The sequence below is a fragment of the Balearica regulorum genome, chromosome 5 (assembly GCF_011004875.1).
Source record: "Balearica regulorum gibbericeps isolate bBalReg1 chromosome 5, bBalReg1.pri, whole genome shotgun sequence".
NCBI lineage: Eukaryota > Metazoa > Chordata > Aves > Gruiformes > Gruidae > Balearica > Balearica regulorum.
In genome coordinates, this window is record NC_046188.1 from 16,016,566 (window position 1) to 16,030,068 (window position 13,503).

The 13,503-nt window shown below is 39.3% G+C and overlaps 2 protein-coding genes across 12 annotated transcripts in view; both read right to left on the reverse strand.

The window, feature by feature from the left end:
• Window positions 1–1,836, reverse strand: part of PAPOLA (poly(A) polymerase alpha) — a 47,366-nt gene extending 45,530 nt beyond the window's left edge. For 5 of the 8 annotated variants that reach the window (XM_075753603.1, XM_075753599.1, XM_075753604.1 and 2 more), the window contains exon 1: window positions 1,543–1,829. In XM_075753603.1, coding sequence (XP_075609718.1) covers window positions 1,543–1,550 — 8 coding nt within the window. In that variant the 5' untranslated portion in view covers window positions 1,551–1,829. Of the gene's footprint in view, window positions 1–1,542 lie in introns of all 8 variants that reach the window. The other 3 variants (XM_075753602.1, XM_075753597.1, XM_075753601.1) reach the window with 3 other exon arrangements.
• A 1,997-nt stretch (window positions 1,837–3,833) lies between these two features.
• Window positions 3,834–13,503, reverse strand: part of AK7 (adenylate kinase 7) — a 29,056-nt gene continuing 19,386 nt past the window's right edge. For all 4 annotated transcript variants that reach the window (XM_075753607.1, XM_075753606.1, XM_075753609.1 and 1 more), the window contains 4 exons: window positions 12,524–12,721; window positions 7,400–7,620; window positions 5,159–5,317; window positions 3,834–3,967 (listed from right to left, as the gene is read on the reverse strand). In XM_075753607.1, coding sequence (XP_075609722.1) covers window positions 3,929–3,967; window positions 5,159–5,317; window positions 7,400–7,620; window positions 12,524–12,721 — 617 coding nt within the window. In that variant the 3' untranslated portion in view covers window positions 3,834–3,928. The remainder of the gene's footprint in view (window positions 3,968–5,158; window positions 5,318–7,399; window positions 7,621–12,523; window positions 12,722–13,503) is intronic.

The window sequence follows — 13,503 nt, forward strand, 5'->3', positions numbered from 1 at the left end:
TTATTAAGCATTTGGAATTTATGTAGTCACAATAAAATAAACTAAGACTGAAAGTAGGCAGAATAAACACCCTCCCATTTTCCTGAGGCTAAAAAGCCTAGCCAACTTCAAAGATGGTTTCTGGTAATTTTTCATTGCCATAATGAACATGTGCAAAATTTATCTATAAAGACATTGCAATCTCATTATACAAGCAGTAGAAACTACTTGGCACAACCATTTTCCTTTCTGCATTCACTCACTGTGTTTTTCCTGCCATAAACACTTTCAGGTAAGTTTGCCTCCTGTTATCTACCCTACAACTAATTTAGCAGTAGTTTAGACTGAATAAAACAAGTATGACAGGTAAGCATGGTTATTCTTCACATAAAGTGTACACATTTAAAATAGTGAGTAATCCCAAATAATACTACTGAAACAATATTGAATAATCTCAAGTTCTTTCTATTTCTCCTTCAATGGTCAAAAAAAAACCCCAAACCCCAAAACCCAAACCCAAACCAAAACCTCACAAACCTAGCATATAAACATGTCTGATTCCTAAAAGCCACTTGACCACCTACCCATCACTGGTTCCCTCGACTTGTAATAAAATACTAACGTTATGGACTACAGAGCTGAGAGGCAGGAAGTTTTGTCGACTCAACCCAGAGCCGTCAAAACGTCAGCAAGGAAAAAAAAAAGAAAAAAAAAGAAAAAAAAAAAGGCAAGGGGTGTGGCTAAGAAACTGGGATGAAATTATGTCCCACTTCATTATTCATGACTACCAGCAGGGTTACAGCACAAGGACCACTTTTTCAGTGAGAAAGCCCACCGGCCTCCCGGCGGCGGAATGGCGGGGGGGTGGTGCGAGGGGCCGCCGCGACGGCCGGCCAGGGGGCGCTGCCTGCGCGGGCCGGCGGCGAGCTCCCCTCAGCGGCTTGGCATTTCGGAGCCACCGAGGACCGGGTGAATTTTGCACGGCCAGCGGGCTCGGCTCGGGTCGCCTATCAGAACCAGCGCCTGCGTCTCTCCTCCTCTCGGAAGGAGGAAAAACCGTTCGGCCACTGGCGGGGAGGTTTTGCCGGGACTCTTGAGAGGAAAAAGAGCTTCATCTTCCGCGGCTGGAGCGAGAAAGGGATATATATGCGGCACTTCGCCACTTGATATGGCCCGACTCAACAGCGAGTCGAGGAGGGCCACGGCAGGCATCCGCCCCGTGGCCGCCCGGCCCCTCTCGCTTGCCGCTATGAGATCGCGGAGGAGAAGACGACAACAACATAAAAGCCACATCAGCATCTCCTTCGGGGCTCATAGCGATGGGGGGGAACGACAAAAAAGAAAACAAGCAGCTTCTCCGCGAGCTGGGCGGAGAGCAGCGGATCCAGAGCTCCTCACACTGCGGCACCGGAAGAGCCCAGGACCGGAGGGGGGACAGGCGAGAGGGGGAAGGGCAAGAGACAGCAGAAAGGGCCCGAGTGGGCAGGGAGCACGGGGCGCTACGAGGAGAGCGCGGAGTAAGGGCCGGCAAAACACAGGCCTTTAAAACACTTTCCAACTTACAACGGCATCGTCTCTCCGGCCGCCCCTCCTCCTCCTCCTCCTCCGCCGCCGCCGCCACCACCACCGCGTCGTCCCCTTCTCCCTCCTCCTCCTCCTCTTCTTCTTCTTCGTCCTCCCCCACCACTGCCGCCTCCGGACCGGTCACTCGTCCCGCCAGGAAGCGGGAAGCGCAACCATGGTACGGGCCGGGGTCAGGCCTTAGAGGGAGGAGAAAGCCGTTCACTAGACCCGGCCGCCGCCGCTTCACTTTCCTCTTCCCCTCCGGCCTTCTAACATGGCGCCCAGACGCTACCACAGCAACATTCTAGACCGGGGGGGGCCTGACGCAGTGGCGCGGCCACCCCCGCACGCAGCGCACGCTAGCTCGCCCACGCATGCTCAGAGGGCGGCGAGGCCGAAGGGCATCCTGGGGACTGTGGTTCCGGCGTGGGAGCGAGCTGGAGTTTGAAAACAAAGCGCTAACGGCTGCGAGGCGGCGCCTGGCTCCGGCGCTGCCGGGTTCATGCCGGGCGAGGCCGGAGCGTCCCGGCAGGGGCGGCGGAGCTGGGCCGGCCGCGGAGGGGACCCGGCTTGGGGCCGCAGCACCTTCGGGAAGGGTTCGGCGCAACTGACGGTGTGCCTGGGCATCGGGGGGTTCCGAGCGAGGGAAAGCGGGGACTTTAATTGCCATGGAAACAAACGCGACGAGACCGCCCTCGCGTTACCCCGACGAGCCGCCCAAAGGGTCTTGAAACCGGCCCGCTCCGGGCTACTCCCGCCGCCGGCCAGCGGCTGGCTGGCTGCCTGCCTGCGGGGAGTCCCCGGGGGGTGGAGGGCCCGCCGGCCCCCAGCGGCAGCCCCCCGGGAGGGCACGGCGGGGTTTGTAACCGGTTCACACGGGCCCGGCGCCACCCGCCTGGGTCCCCCGCGCTGTTCCGGTGCAAAGCGAGCCCTGTGCCTGTCTTTTGTTACCTGCAGCGGGCTCATTTTGGGGTTTACGCCCCGCACAAAGCAAAGAGATCCTTTTCTACTAATTGTTTTTGAAAGCTCTGCCTGTAATAGCATCAATTTCAGAAAATTGTAGAGAAAAAAACCCCATACTTTACAAATCAGCTCAAAACTATTCTTAGAAAAGTAAATGTAATACAACAACTCTATATATAAAAAAAACAAAAAACAAAACCCAAAAACCCCATCACCATGTTTTATCTCTTTTTTTTAGTGTCCTATTTTCATCTTTACTCTGAAAAACAGGACTCTCAAACTAAAAATTTCTCTAAAATGACCGATTATTTCATCTTCAACTGCCTCATAAGATAAATGGTAACTTGGATTGGCAGCATATAGGAAATTTAGATCCCAAGAGTCTGGTTTTTTAGAGTCAGATATGATGGTTCTGAACTCTGTTCCTGGCTATCATCACTAACTTGACTATGTGAAAATAGATGAAATAAGACTGTTTGTAGAAATATTAATATATCTGAATAAGCACATTGTGCATTAATACTTCTAAAATTCTAATACTAAAAGTAATCGATAAGTGTAAAATGTTTCTGTATCACCATTCTTTCAGTTCTTCCTCTTTTTTTCCCCTTGTCCCAAACAGTCCTTGCTTTCTGTTTTGAGAGAATCCTGTATTTGTTTTATACCAACTATGTTATCAGTTTCAGCTCAGTCAGCATAAATATCGACAGTTTCTGTGAAAGGTATACAAAGTCAATAAAAAAGGAAACGGCAGTCACATGCTGGAAAGTCTAGATTCTTCAAGACTCTATAAAAAACATGTATCAAATATTGAATGATGAAAGTTAAGTAAGAACTACACCCATCTGTTTGATTCCAAAGAAAAACCCAGGGTTTATGACATACCTAGGTTGGGAAACCAGTCAGTCTTCAGTGCACCGCAAGAAGACTATGTTGTGTGACTTTTTGCCTCTTGGTAGCTGGGAGGGGAAATAACAGAGCCTGCTGCTTCTATTAGTTTCCATTATCAGTGATTTTTTTTTTTTTTTTTTTTTTTTTTTAAGAAAAGTTTTTCTCAGACTAGCTGCCTACGTCCTCTATAGATCAGGACAAGAATATATTGCTTAAATAGAATGTATACCTGAAAAAAATCCAGGAAGAAAATTTTGGAGAGAGAGAACAGATTCTTATGGTTCACAGTTTCAAATAGATAGATGAAATACAGCTGCATATTAATATGTGCAGTAAATGATACTTTTGTAGAACAAATATTAAAAACCCAATACAAAATAGTAATAAAGTATAAGAAATAAAAATGGAGATTACATAATAAGCTTAAACAAAAATAATTTCAGAAACTTAAGTATTTTTATTTAAAATGCATTAGGAATGTTCTCCCTTTCTACTTCACAATTTCGACAGCCGTTAGGATTTAATGTTTATCTCATTCCATATCAGGACTGTTCTTGAAGAGATATTCTGCCTATAAGTAGAAGAGTTTCAAAGTTACACTTATTTTCAAGTTTCCAATTTTAAAATGTATAGCAAATAAGAAAAATATAGTGGATAACATAACTTTAAACAAAATTGCAGAGAGTATTAAATGGCTCTAAAATGTAATTTCTGGCAGATATGTCAGAGAAACCTCTTCCCCACAAATAACATTCCAAATACCATCCATCTCATTCTCCCTCTTGGTAGCAGTCACCCCATCTCTGCCATGGGCAAGAGAAGGAAGTGAGCTATTTATGACAGTATTTGTCACTCCACGGAAAATCCTAGGGAATACCCTAGGGCCTGATTTCTGGACCCAGAAGAGGAAATAATACACATCTTTAAAAGTTATGCAGTTAGCAAGACAACCTCAGGCTCCTACAGCTACAGGTAGCTGTCATTCATCAGTAAGCAAAACTGTTAAAACAATTAAACATTCCTTAGTGCCTAAGAGCGGCACACAACACTGATGCTTTCATTTTAAGCTTTTGCTTGGTTAATAAAATGTTTCTTTTCATTAAAGCAGTGATAGCTTGTTAATAACTTTCTTAGGATGTGCAGGAAGAACAGCAGTACAGCAATCACTTTACAGTATCTGAATTCTTGTCTGAATGCAACACTGAACCTGCTTTCAGCTGAAAGTTGAACTAGACAGCTTCTTGAGGTGCTTCGCAATTGGAATTATTCTATGTATGTCTCATAGGATTTACTAATTAATTTATCTGTGTATTGTGAAGGGAATTACTGAAGAGCTTTAATTCATCATTGAAGTGCTCTATTGTGCCTAGAGGGGTGTAAACAGGATATAAAGTGGTGTCCCCCTTTCTGCAGGCCTCTGTGTCACAGCAGAATTGGCAGGGTATGTAAGACCTGCAGAGTGCACACACCAAAGAGAAACGGATTCTTGTAGTGATTCTTGTCCTGTTACTGTTTAACAAAGCTGGACCTTACTTGATACAGAGTATCAATTGAGCCCATGTAGGCTAGTTGCTGGGGTTTTAGTTTTCACAATAATTACTGCTCACCAGAATTGCAGGTGCCATCTGTTAATTAATTGTTATCATGATAGTGGAGAAAAAAAATTTAAGTCCTTATGGTAACAGAGATTCTTTGGGTCTGTGTGAATATTTTCATTAAGCTTTTTCCAACATATTTAAGAAAATAAATGTGATCACTTTACCAGAAAATCGACTGGATCATCTGGCCTGATCCTACAGCATTCATTTATCCCTTGCATAAGTGTTGGCATGACATTCTTCATTAAATAGTTTCGTAGTGGAATGGACTGGGCCTCCAATAACTCTTCTTCTTGTCTTTTCACTTCCTCCAGATGTTTATTCTACAAATAATGACCAAAATAATAGAGAATAAGGTTTATAACATCTACCAAATAGCACTTGACTAAATAATGAAGAAAAAATAGTGTTAGAAGCTGTGGACAAAACTTTAAAACTCACAACTTGGCCGGAAAAACTACGAACTGCTTATTAAATTTAGAGTACATGGCACACTGAGGACAAAGAAGTGAATGTGATGAAAACCGAAATAATCTCCTTAGTAAAATTATTTTTTCTTTAACACCTAAAAGGAGGTTTATTCTGAAGTCTTCCAGTGGTCCTGTCACCATATTTGGCAAAATGGTTGGAATACACTTTGAGGGTTCTTTGAACTGGAAGGGAAGGAGAATATTTTTACTCAGAAGAGAGCCCTGACTCTCTAAGTAACCATAAATTGTTGGGTTTGATAGTTTGTTTTGGGTTTGGTTTCTTTGTTTTGGTTTGGTTTTATTTCATTTATGTCAGTTTTCGAGGGGGATGAGAGCTAAATAAGCTAAAACCATAGCGCATTACATCTGTTTACACCAGCTAAATTTATTCTTGAATTCAGGTTAAATCAAATACAACGATTACACTCAAAAAGTAGGAGGGGTAGGGAAATAAAACTGCTGCAAGTTTTTCTATCTTTCATTTAATAGCACTTAATAGCATGTATACTTGCAGTAGTTTTAGCCAGATTACTCAAAAACATTTTTATTGTCCTCTCTTCTCTCATTTTATTCATCAGTAGTCTGAGTCATATCTAGAAACAGCAAGCAGATGATACTCTGAAGACTGCTTTTTTATACTTAAGGCATAACACAAAAGAAATATTCTGATAAAACCAATATACCAATATCTGGAAAATATATTTACCTTATTCACTCAATCCAGGAGTGCTATTGAATAAATCCTGTAAGTGGTCTTTGGTCACTACTCAAGAGACAACAGCTAATCTACAGTCTCAAGGGCAAATGAATAGTTGCTTAGATTTCCTGAGCATCTGCCTATTTGAAAGGATAAACTTAAGCACAGGTTTTATTTAAACACTTACTTAAGCTTTGAATAAAGCACAGTTTGCTCTCTTGAAAGTGAGATGATTTTGGATTGTATATAGCTAAAAATGTGTTAACTACCCTCACTAATCTTTTAGACAATTTTACAGAGAGTACAAAACGCTATTTTATGTTGAATGAGGCTGTAAATAAGCACAGAGATAACAAAGAAAACTTATTTATGCTAACATCAGAGCAATGTAAATGCTTCTTTAAGAGTGAGTAATTTCAGAGTATTATTTCCCCATAGATGTGTATGGACATTCAAATGCAAGAAAAGGATTTCTCTGTGGAATGATCAGGGTTTTTTAAATAGTTCTAGAGGAAGACAATAGAAGAACTGCCTTCTGGTGAAAAAACCTGACTTTGGGTGTGAATGAGAACATTCTTATAGTATGCATTCCAGGTTATTTAGCTAAAACGTCCTTAGGTGTGACAAAGTAAATAAGGAAAAAGCGTCATGTCATGTGCAAATCCTGTGAGGTCAGGTAGCCTAAATACCAAGTACTTATTAAAGTATTAGCAAACAAAAAGCATCCTTCAGACTGCATCAGGTAGTTCTCACTGAGCTGAGGACCTAGCTCTCAAAGCTGTTTCTCTTGCAGGCTCTTGCAGTGCAGACTGGAATATTGATCAGTGTTGAGTTAAAAATCTTGTTTGAAAGGCATGATAATTAAGACTTGGTTAGCTGCTTAAAAATAAAGGGAGCAAAATACAAAAGTCCTAGAAGTCTGGTTATGGAAAATCACCACTGGTTATAGTAGTAAGTTACAGCACAGCAACAGCAAGGGGAGTATCATAAAAGTATTTTAAAGACATGCTGATACTAACATATAAAAAAATATGCTGTCTGTAATCAAAAAGAGACTATATTCTTTAGGTTGGGCCTCAAAATGCACTGTGAAGATAATCTAATCCAGATCTAAAGTATGATATAAGGAACTAGAGAATTTATGTCACACTTTCCAAGTGCATTTACATAACAGATTGCTGGCAGCCATCTAAAACACATATATAATAATGATTACCCAAAAATGTGTATTAACCTACCCACTCTTCCCAATTTGCCATCCTTTCATCCCTTTCCTCAGCTTCTCTACGCTCTTGTTCAGCTTTATCTTGAGCTTCTTTGACAAGGCGTTCCTCAGCTGCTTGGCGTTCCAAATTGTCCTTTTCTTCATCTGTCAGACCATAATTCCGAGGTTCCCCAATTTCTTTGATGATCTCTTTTACAATAAATCTGTTCTCAGGATCTTCAAATTTGGCTACATCTTTAAACAGTACAAGAGATGTCATTTCAAGGCTTTTGTCAATTATGATTAGAAAATAACTGCAAGACCTAAAATTATATGGTGTTCATATTGTTTGAATTTTCAAGTAATAACATGTTGTTTTCAGTTGCTTATAGATATCAGGTTTTTTGCTACACAGAATGAAGTTTTCTACATCTGATTTTCTTTACTATTTTCAGCTAAAATAGTTTGTCTTTTTAAGATGATGTAAGGGAGAAGTGTAATAAAATAATTTTTACAACTATTCTGTTTATCAGTTGCAGCTTGACTAAGTTTTGAAACTTGAAAATGAGGTCATTCTATTATCAGACATGTTCCTTTCACCAATCTTAGGTCAACTTATCCAGATGCATAAAACCACCAGCTTTTGACCCTGTCTCCCCCACAGGTTACACAATAGGTTGTTAGGATTTGGCAACAAACTCCAAAGTTTTCACTCATCCAGATTTACAAATACACAGACCTATCTCTAGTTGAACTCTTACTGTGTTATGTCTACAAAACAGATCCGTAGCTTCATGTAGGAGCACAGAGATTGGGCAAGACCTTCTCTTTCATTTTATTCCTTCTCACTTTTTATTGCTGGAGGCTACTTGTGTATTTAACTTGGGGGGGGGGGGGGGGGGGGAAGAAAAAAAGGAAAAAAAAGGAAACAAGGAAAAAAGGAAAAGAAAAAAGAAAAAAGAAAAAAGAAAAAAGAAAAAAGAAAAAAGAAAAAAGAAAAAAGAAAAAAGAAAAAAGAAAAAAGAAAAAAGAAAAAAGAAAAAAGAAGAAAGAAGAAAGAAGAAAGAAGAAAGAAGAAAGAAGAAAGAAGAAAGAAGAAAGAAGAAAGAAGAAAGAAGAAAGAAGAAAGAAGAAAAAAGAAAAAAGAAAAAAAGAAAAAAAATAAGGAAAAGAAAAAACACAGAAAAATGGAGACAGCAGTCTCCAGGGCATTCTGTGCTCTTTATACATTCAGTGTGGGGAGGCATCTGGCAGAAAAGGTATAGAAATGTACATGGAAAAGAGGAAAGGTGAGCATTTCAGGTATGCAGAGAGTACAGAGATAAACAGCGTGTTCAGTGGTAAGGGACTGGGGATGTAAAGACACAGAAATGGGTGTGGTGGTGCAACCCCCCCCTTAAGGTGCTCTGTACTTGGTGCAATTTCCCTCCCCTTTCCTGGGCCACATGCCAGGGCAGCAGACCAGAGCATTAAGGCACTCCTGACATGCCTGGCTCTTGCTTTGCTTGGCAATGGTACGTGGTACACCTGTGCCTGGGTCGTGATGCTTTTGCTTCCCCTATTGTTTGGGGACAATAATGACAATCAATCACCTCCTGACAGCCTGGTACACCTGTACCTGGGCCGTGGCCCAAAAGGGGGTGATGCCAGAAAAGTTCTGAGTCTGCACAACTGGTAGAAAGTACCAGAATATTTCACCATCTTAGCTGGGCCAAAGTGGAAAAGTACAAAAGACAAAAGTCAGTTATCTCTGATCCTACAAATAGCCTTTCTAAGCAAGACCCTTTGAGTTCTCCTGGATCACAGCAGGCTGTGACCAGCATCTCCCCTGGGCTGGGATGCCTCTCAGGTACGAACTCCTTGAGGACCATCTGCTGTCAAAGCTGGTGCAAGGCCAGGGAGAAAGTCAACCTCCTCAAGTCTCAATGATTGCCCGCTGAGGAATGCCAATGCACTGTGAGTACTCACTCTAAACTCATCATCATAGAATGGTTTGGGCTGGAAGGGACCTTAAAGATCATCTAGTTCCAACCCTCCTGCCATGGGCAGGGACACCCTCCACTAGACCACGTTGCCCAAAGCCCCATCCAACCTGGCCTTGAACACTTCCAGGGATGGGGCCTCCACAACCTCTCTGGGCAACCTGTTCCAGTGCCTCACCACCCTCACAGTAAAGAATTTCTTTCTAACATCTAATCTAAATCGACCCTCCTTCAGATTAAACCCATTACCCCTTGTCCTGTCATTACAACTCGAAGAGGGAAATTTTAACTGTAAGCTAGCTTCCTCCATCCACATCCCTACCTATCTGTGTTTTTAAATATACACATTTGCCTTCATGAGTGTAGATGTCATATCTGTGGGCCCAAATATTTCTGTCTGTATGTACCTGCATGTTTTATGTTTATATATGTATATCTATACAAAAGTACATATACATTTTGATTTAAGATACCTTATAGTAAGCTACTGTGAATCTTGTCATCTTTGAATCTCTAATTAAGTCACTGTTTTGATTATAATTATTTTACTGAATTACTTGTAAATCTTTAAATTAGTCAATCATTGAGTGCTGTTAGAATTCAACCTTTGATTTAAGCCATACTATTAATAAATTTTGAATTGCTCCTAAATCATAACCATGTCAAATGTTTTCATCTGCAACAGTGGGTAAGGAGAGCAAGCAGAGGAAGGGGAAAAAACAGAACAACTAGAATAGAGAATTTAGATGAGAATCCAGTAGTCCCTACTCCACAGTCCTCTGCTTTATGAAGCTATTTTGAAACCCATTGGCAAAACATGGTTACCATTTCTTTCCAATCACTAATTCAGACCAAAGATAGTTGTTCAATATTAACATCTTTATTCCAAGAGTTTGTTTGTGATTTGGACCTGAAGTCCAAACTCTGCTAATGAGGAGAAAACTAACATAATTCTACATGATAAAATTTCTTTTACAGTTGCTTCTTTCAAAAAATCAGGAATTACAGTCCTAAAGTATTACAAATTAAAAGAATAATACATTTTCTGTGTCAAGCAGTCCGTTGTTTCTACAATTTTAGCTGTATCTGGATATACAAATTACAGTGCAAACCACATTTCTAGTCATTTAAGTATTGCTAAGGACTCTCTCAGCATTGAATTGGAGGTCTCAAAGCCTGCATTTTTTCTTAGATGGCCAAGAAAGATTACAATGCAAATATTACAGCAGTCAAAATTAACTGCATTTATCCTCAAAAATAAATACCTTTTAAATAAAAAATGAAGTTAGCACTGACTGATCACGAGAAAAGGCATTCATAAATTAAAATCATCAAAGGAAATTGCTGTTATAACTTTCATATGCCTTTTTGTAGATGATCTAACATGCCTGTGTCACCATCCACAATTTGCAGATGACAAAAATGAGACCCAAGATAACTGACTTGCAGACTTCATGCAGTGAGTCACTGTAGCAGAGTTTCCAGAATCTTGAAGCCCACTCCTTTGTACTAATCATATTTCAGACTCAGAAGAAATAATAATCATAAAAGCAATTCATAAAGCCATATGTTATGATTTTCTAAAATTAAGGTGGAACAAAGATTTGATTAATTTGAGTAAATATTTAAAAAATCAAGCACAATTTTTTAACTATTCCCCACTAAATTCCTTCAGAATATGACTGAGAAAGCAGTTGGTGCTCTGCTTAAATCTGATGCTATTTAATTCTACAGATCTGATAAACCCATTGGAACATCAGCTAGAATGGAGGGTTATTTGCAGAGCTGAAGGTTGCTCACTGAAGTTATCTTTGTAATCTGTCCTTACCATTTTACAACAGAAAGCTATATGCTTTCATACTTCGGTGGGTAACAATCAGTGAACTGAATATAGGTAAAGAGGCAGTTCCTGTGATAAACAGGACCTAAAGACGAGGCTCCTTTGAAGATGAGAATCAACACTATGAACTGAATGTGAAAATCATCTGGAAGTCACTGACCATCACAGTTGTGATACCTCAATAATTAAATTAGTAGGCCAGTGAGTTTCCTTATTTGGAATGGAATAGAGTTTAAGAGTATCTTTGGGCATAATTCTTAGAGGAAAACACTACAATATTCTATCATAGAGTATACAGTTTATAGTCCCCACCAAACTAAAACATCATCATGGAGAGTCCTACTACTTGCATATCTAGAAGTGTATAAGATATGATGAATTGATGGCATCAGACCTTAATATTTACGATTTATACATTTACTTCCTGTAGCAGAATTACCTCAATTCTAAAATGATTGTACTAACATACTATTTTTTCACCCTGCTACACTTCCTAACACCACATGTATGGTATTATTCTCAAGATAATCTCCATGACTAACATTAAATAAATAAAAAAAAAAATTAGGAAATCAATTATGACTGAGGCTGTTCAACAATTAACTTCCCATAACTCATCTCAGATGGACATTCCAAATATCATCAGCTTGATTTTAGTTCCAAGGTTTTTCCCTTGTTCTTTCTTTTCTCCATCCCCTGCTAAAAACCTCCCATTTTTCTTAAGAATGCTGTCACCTTGATCTCACTGTTTTTAATAATCAGATTATAGCAATCTTGTCAAGATTTCCCAGTGATCACAGTTTTCTAGATAGTGTGTAGGGAAGACAAATTTTCTCACATACATGTATAGTGCAAAACAGATTCAGCCCTAGCCTTCCACCTCTAATTTCTAAAAATATTCTTCATGGTCCATCATTTACAGATTATCCATATATTGTCACGGCATCTGAGGATAAGTCTAAAGAAAAAAATATGAGCAACTGTAATATTGAAAGTCAGTGAAAATACACTGTTACACCAATCTGGAAGGACATCAGTGCAGAGGTCTGTAACTAAAGTCAGAAAATTATTTTGATCATTTAGCCCACAAAAATGAACAGTTAAACCCCCTGTTTTTTAAAACAGGTTAACCATACGAGAATAATTCAGAATCCTGATGAGTGTACAGATATTTTTGCAGGTATATAATTAAATGCTTGTTGTATATGTATTCTGCAACATTAATTAAAAATATTACTTATATATGTAGACTTACTATATGATCTTTGCAAGTCTTAAATTTGTAACAACAAATTATTTTATTTATATTTTATCTACTGATTTTATTATTTCATACCAATAAACTGAGGATGTATTTCAAGTTCATCAAAGTAGTTGAGAACAGTCTTATCCTCTGTATTTAACTCTCTGAAGACATTCAGAGACTGCAGGAACCGCTCCTGGGTATAATGACTTCCAGCAACAATTCTCTCTGGCAGATTTATTATTCTGTTTATAAGGAATTCATCAGATGCAGTCAAAGAAATAACAAATTCTGTGAAGAACAACACCACATTATCAGCACCCATATATATTATTGTTTTTCCTTTTTCTTACCTATTTTGTGTTAATAATATATTTTAAACCACAACTGAACATAAACAGATCTGAACTGTGTATATCTTCACAGAGAATTTAATTATCAAATGCTTATATTCAACTTCTCCAGTTAGAGAAATCCAACAATATTGAGACACGTCTGTAAAGAAGCTACATATTCCAATTTCACCAAATTCTTTCTTAGCATTATCAACAAGCCTATTCTTTCAATAAGCAGAATAAAAATCTTAAGAACAGCAATGCACTGTAGCTCAAATTTTCTAAGAAAGTTATCATACAATCAATACATGTAACAAGTATAGGAGGAAAAAAATTCTTATGAATGGTGCAGCCAAAGCAGCAAGTAACACTGGAAAATTTAACTCACTTGTTTGTCAAGTCATCAAAAGTCATCACCCTGTATTTTAATTTTTAATCTCAAAAATAAAGGTGTATCTGATGAATTAAAGTAAATTAAAAAAATAAAATCAAATAGTACTTGCCACCACATGCCATAAAATTTAGTCTCAATGTTATTTTAGTACTACTGGTAGACAAAACACCAGAAATCTTTCACGGATCCATAGAAAAATCTGTCTCCTTTCTTCACTTCAGAAGTCTCATATTTGTAGCTTCATTAGGCTGAATCTTGTAGTATTTTATTAACTCAATAATCAATTTATATTTATTAAATATGGCTTAATGTAATTTATCACGTTATATTCTGGCATTTCTATT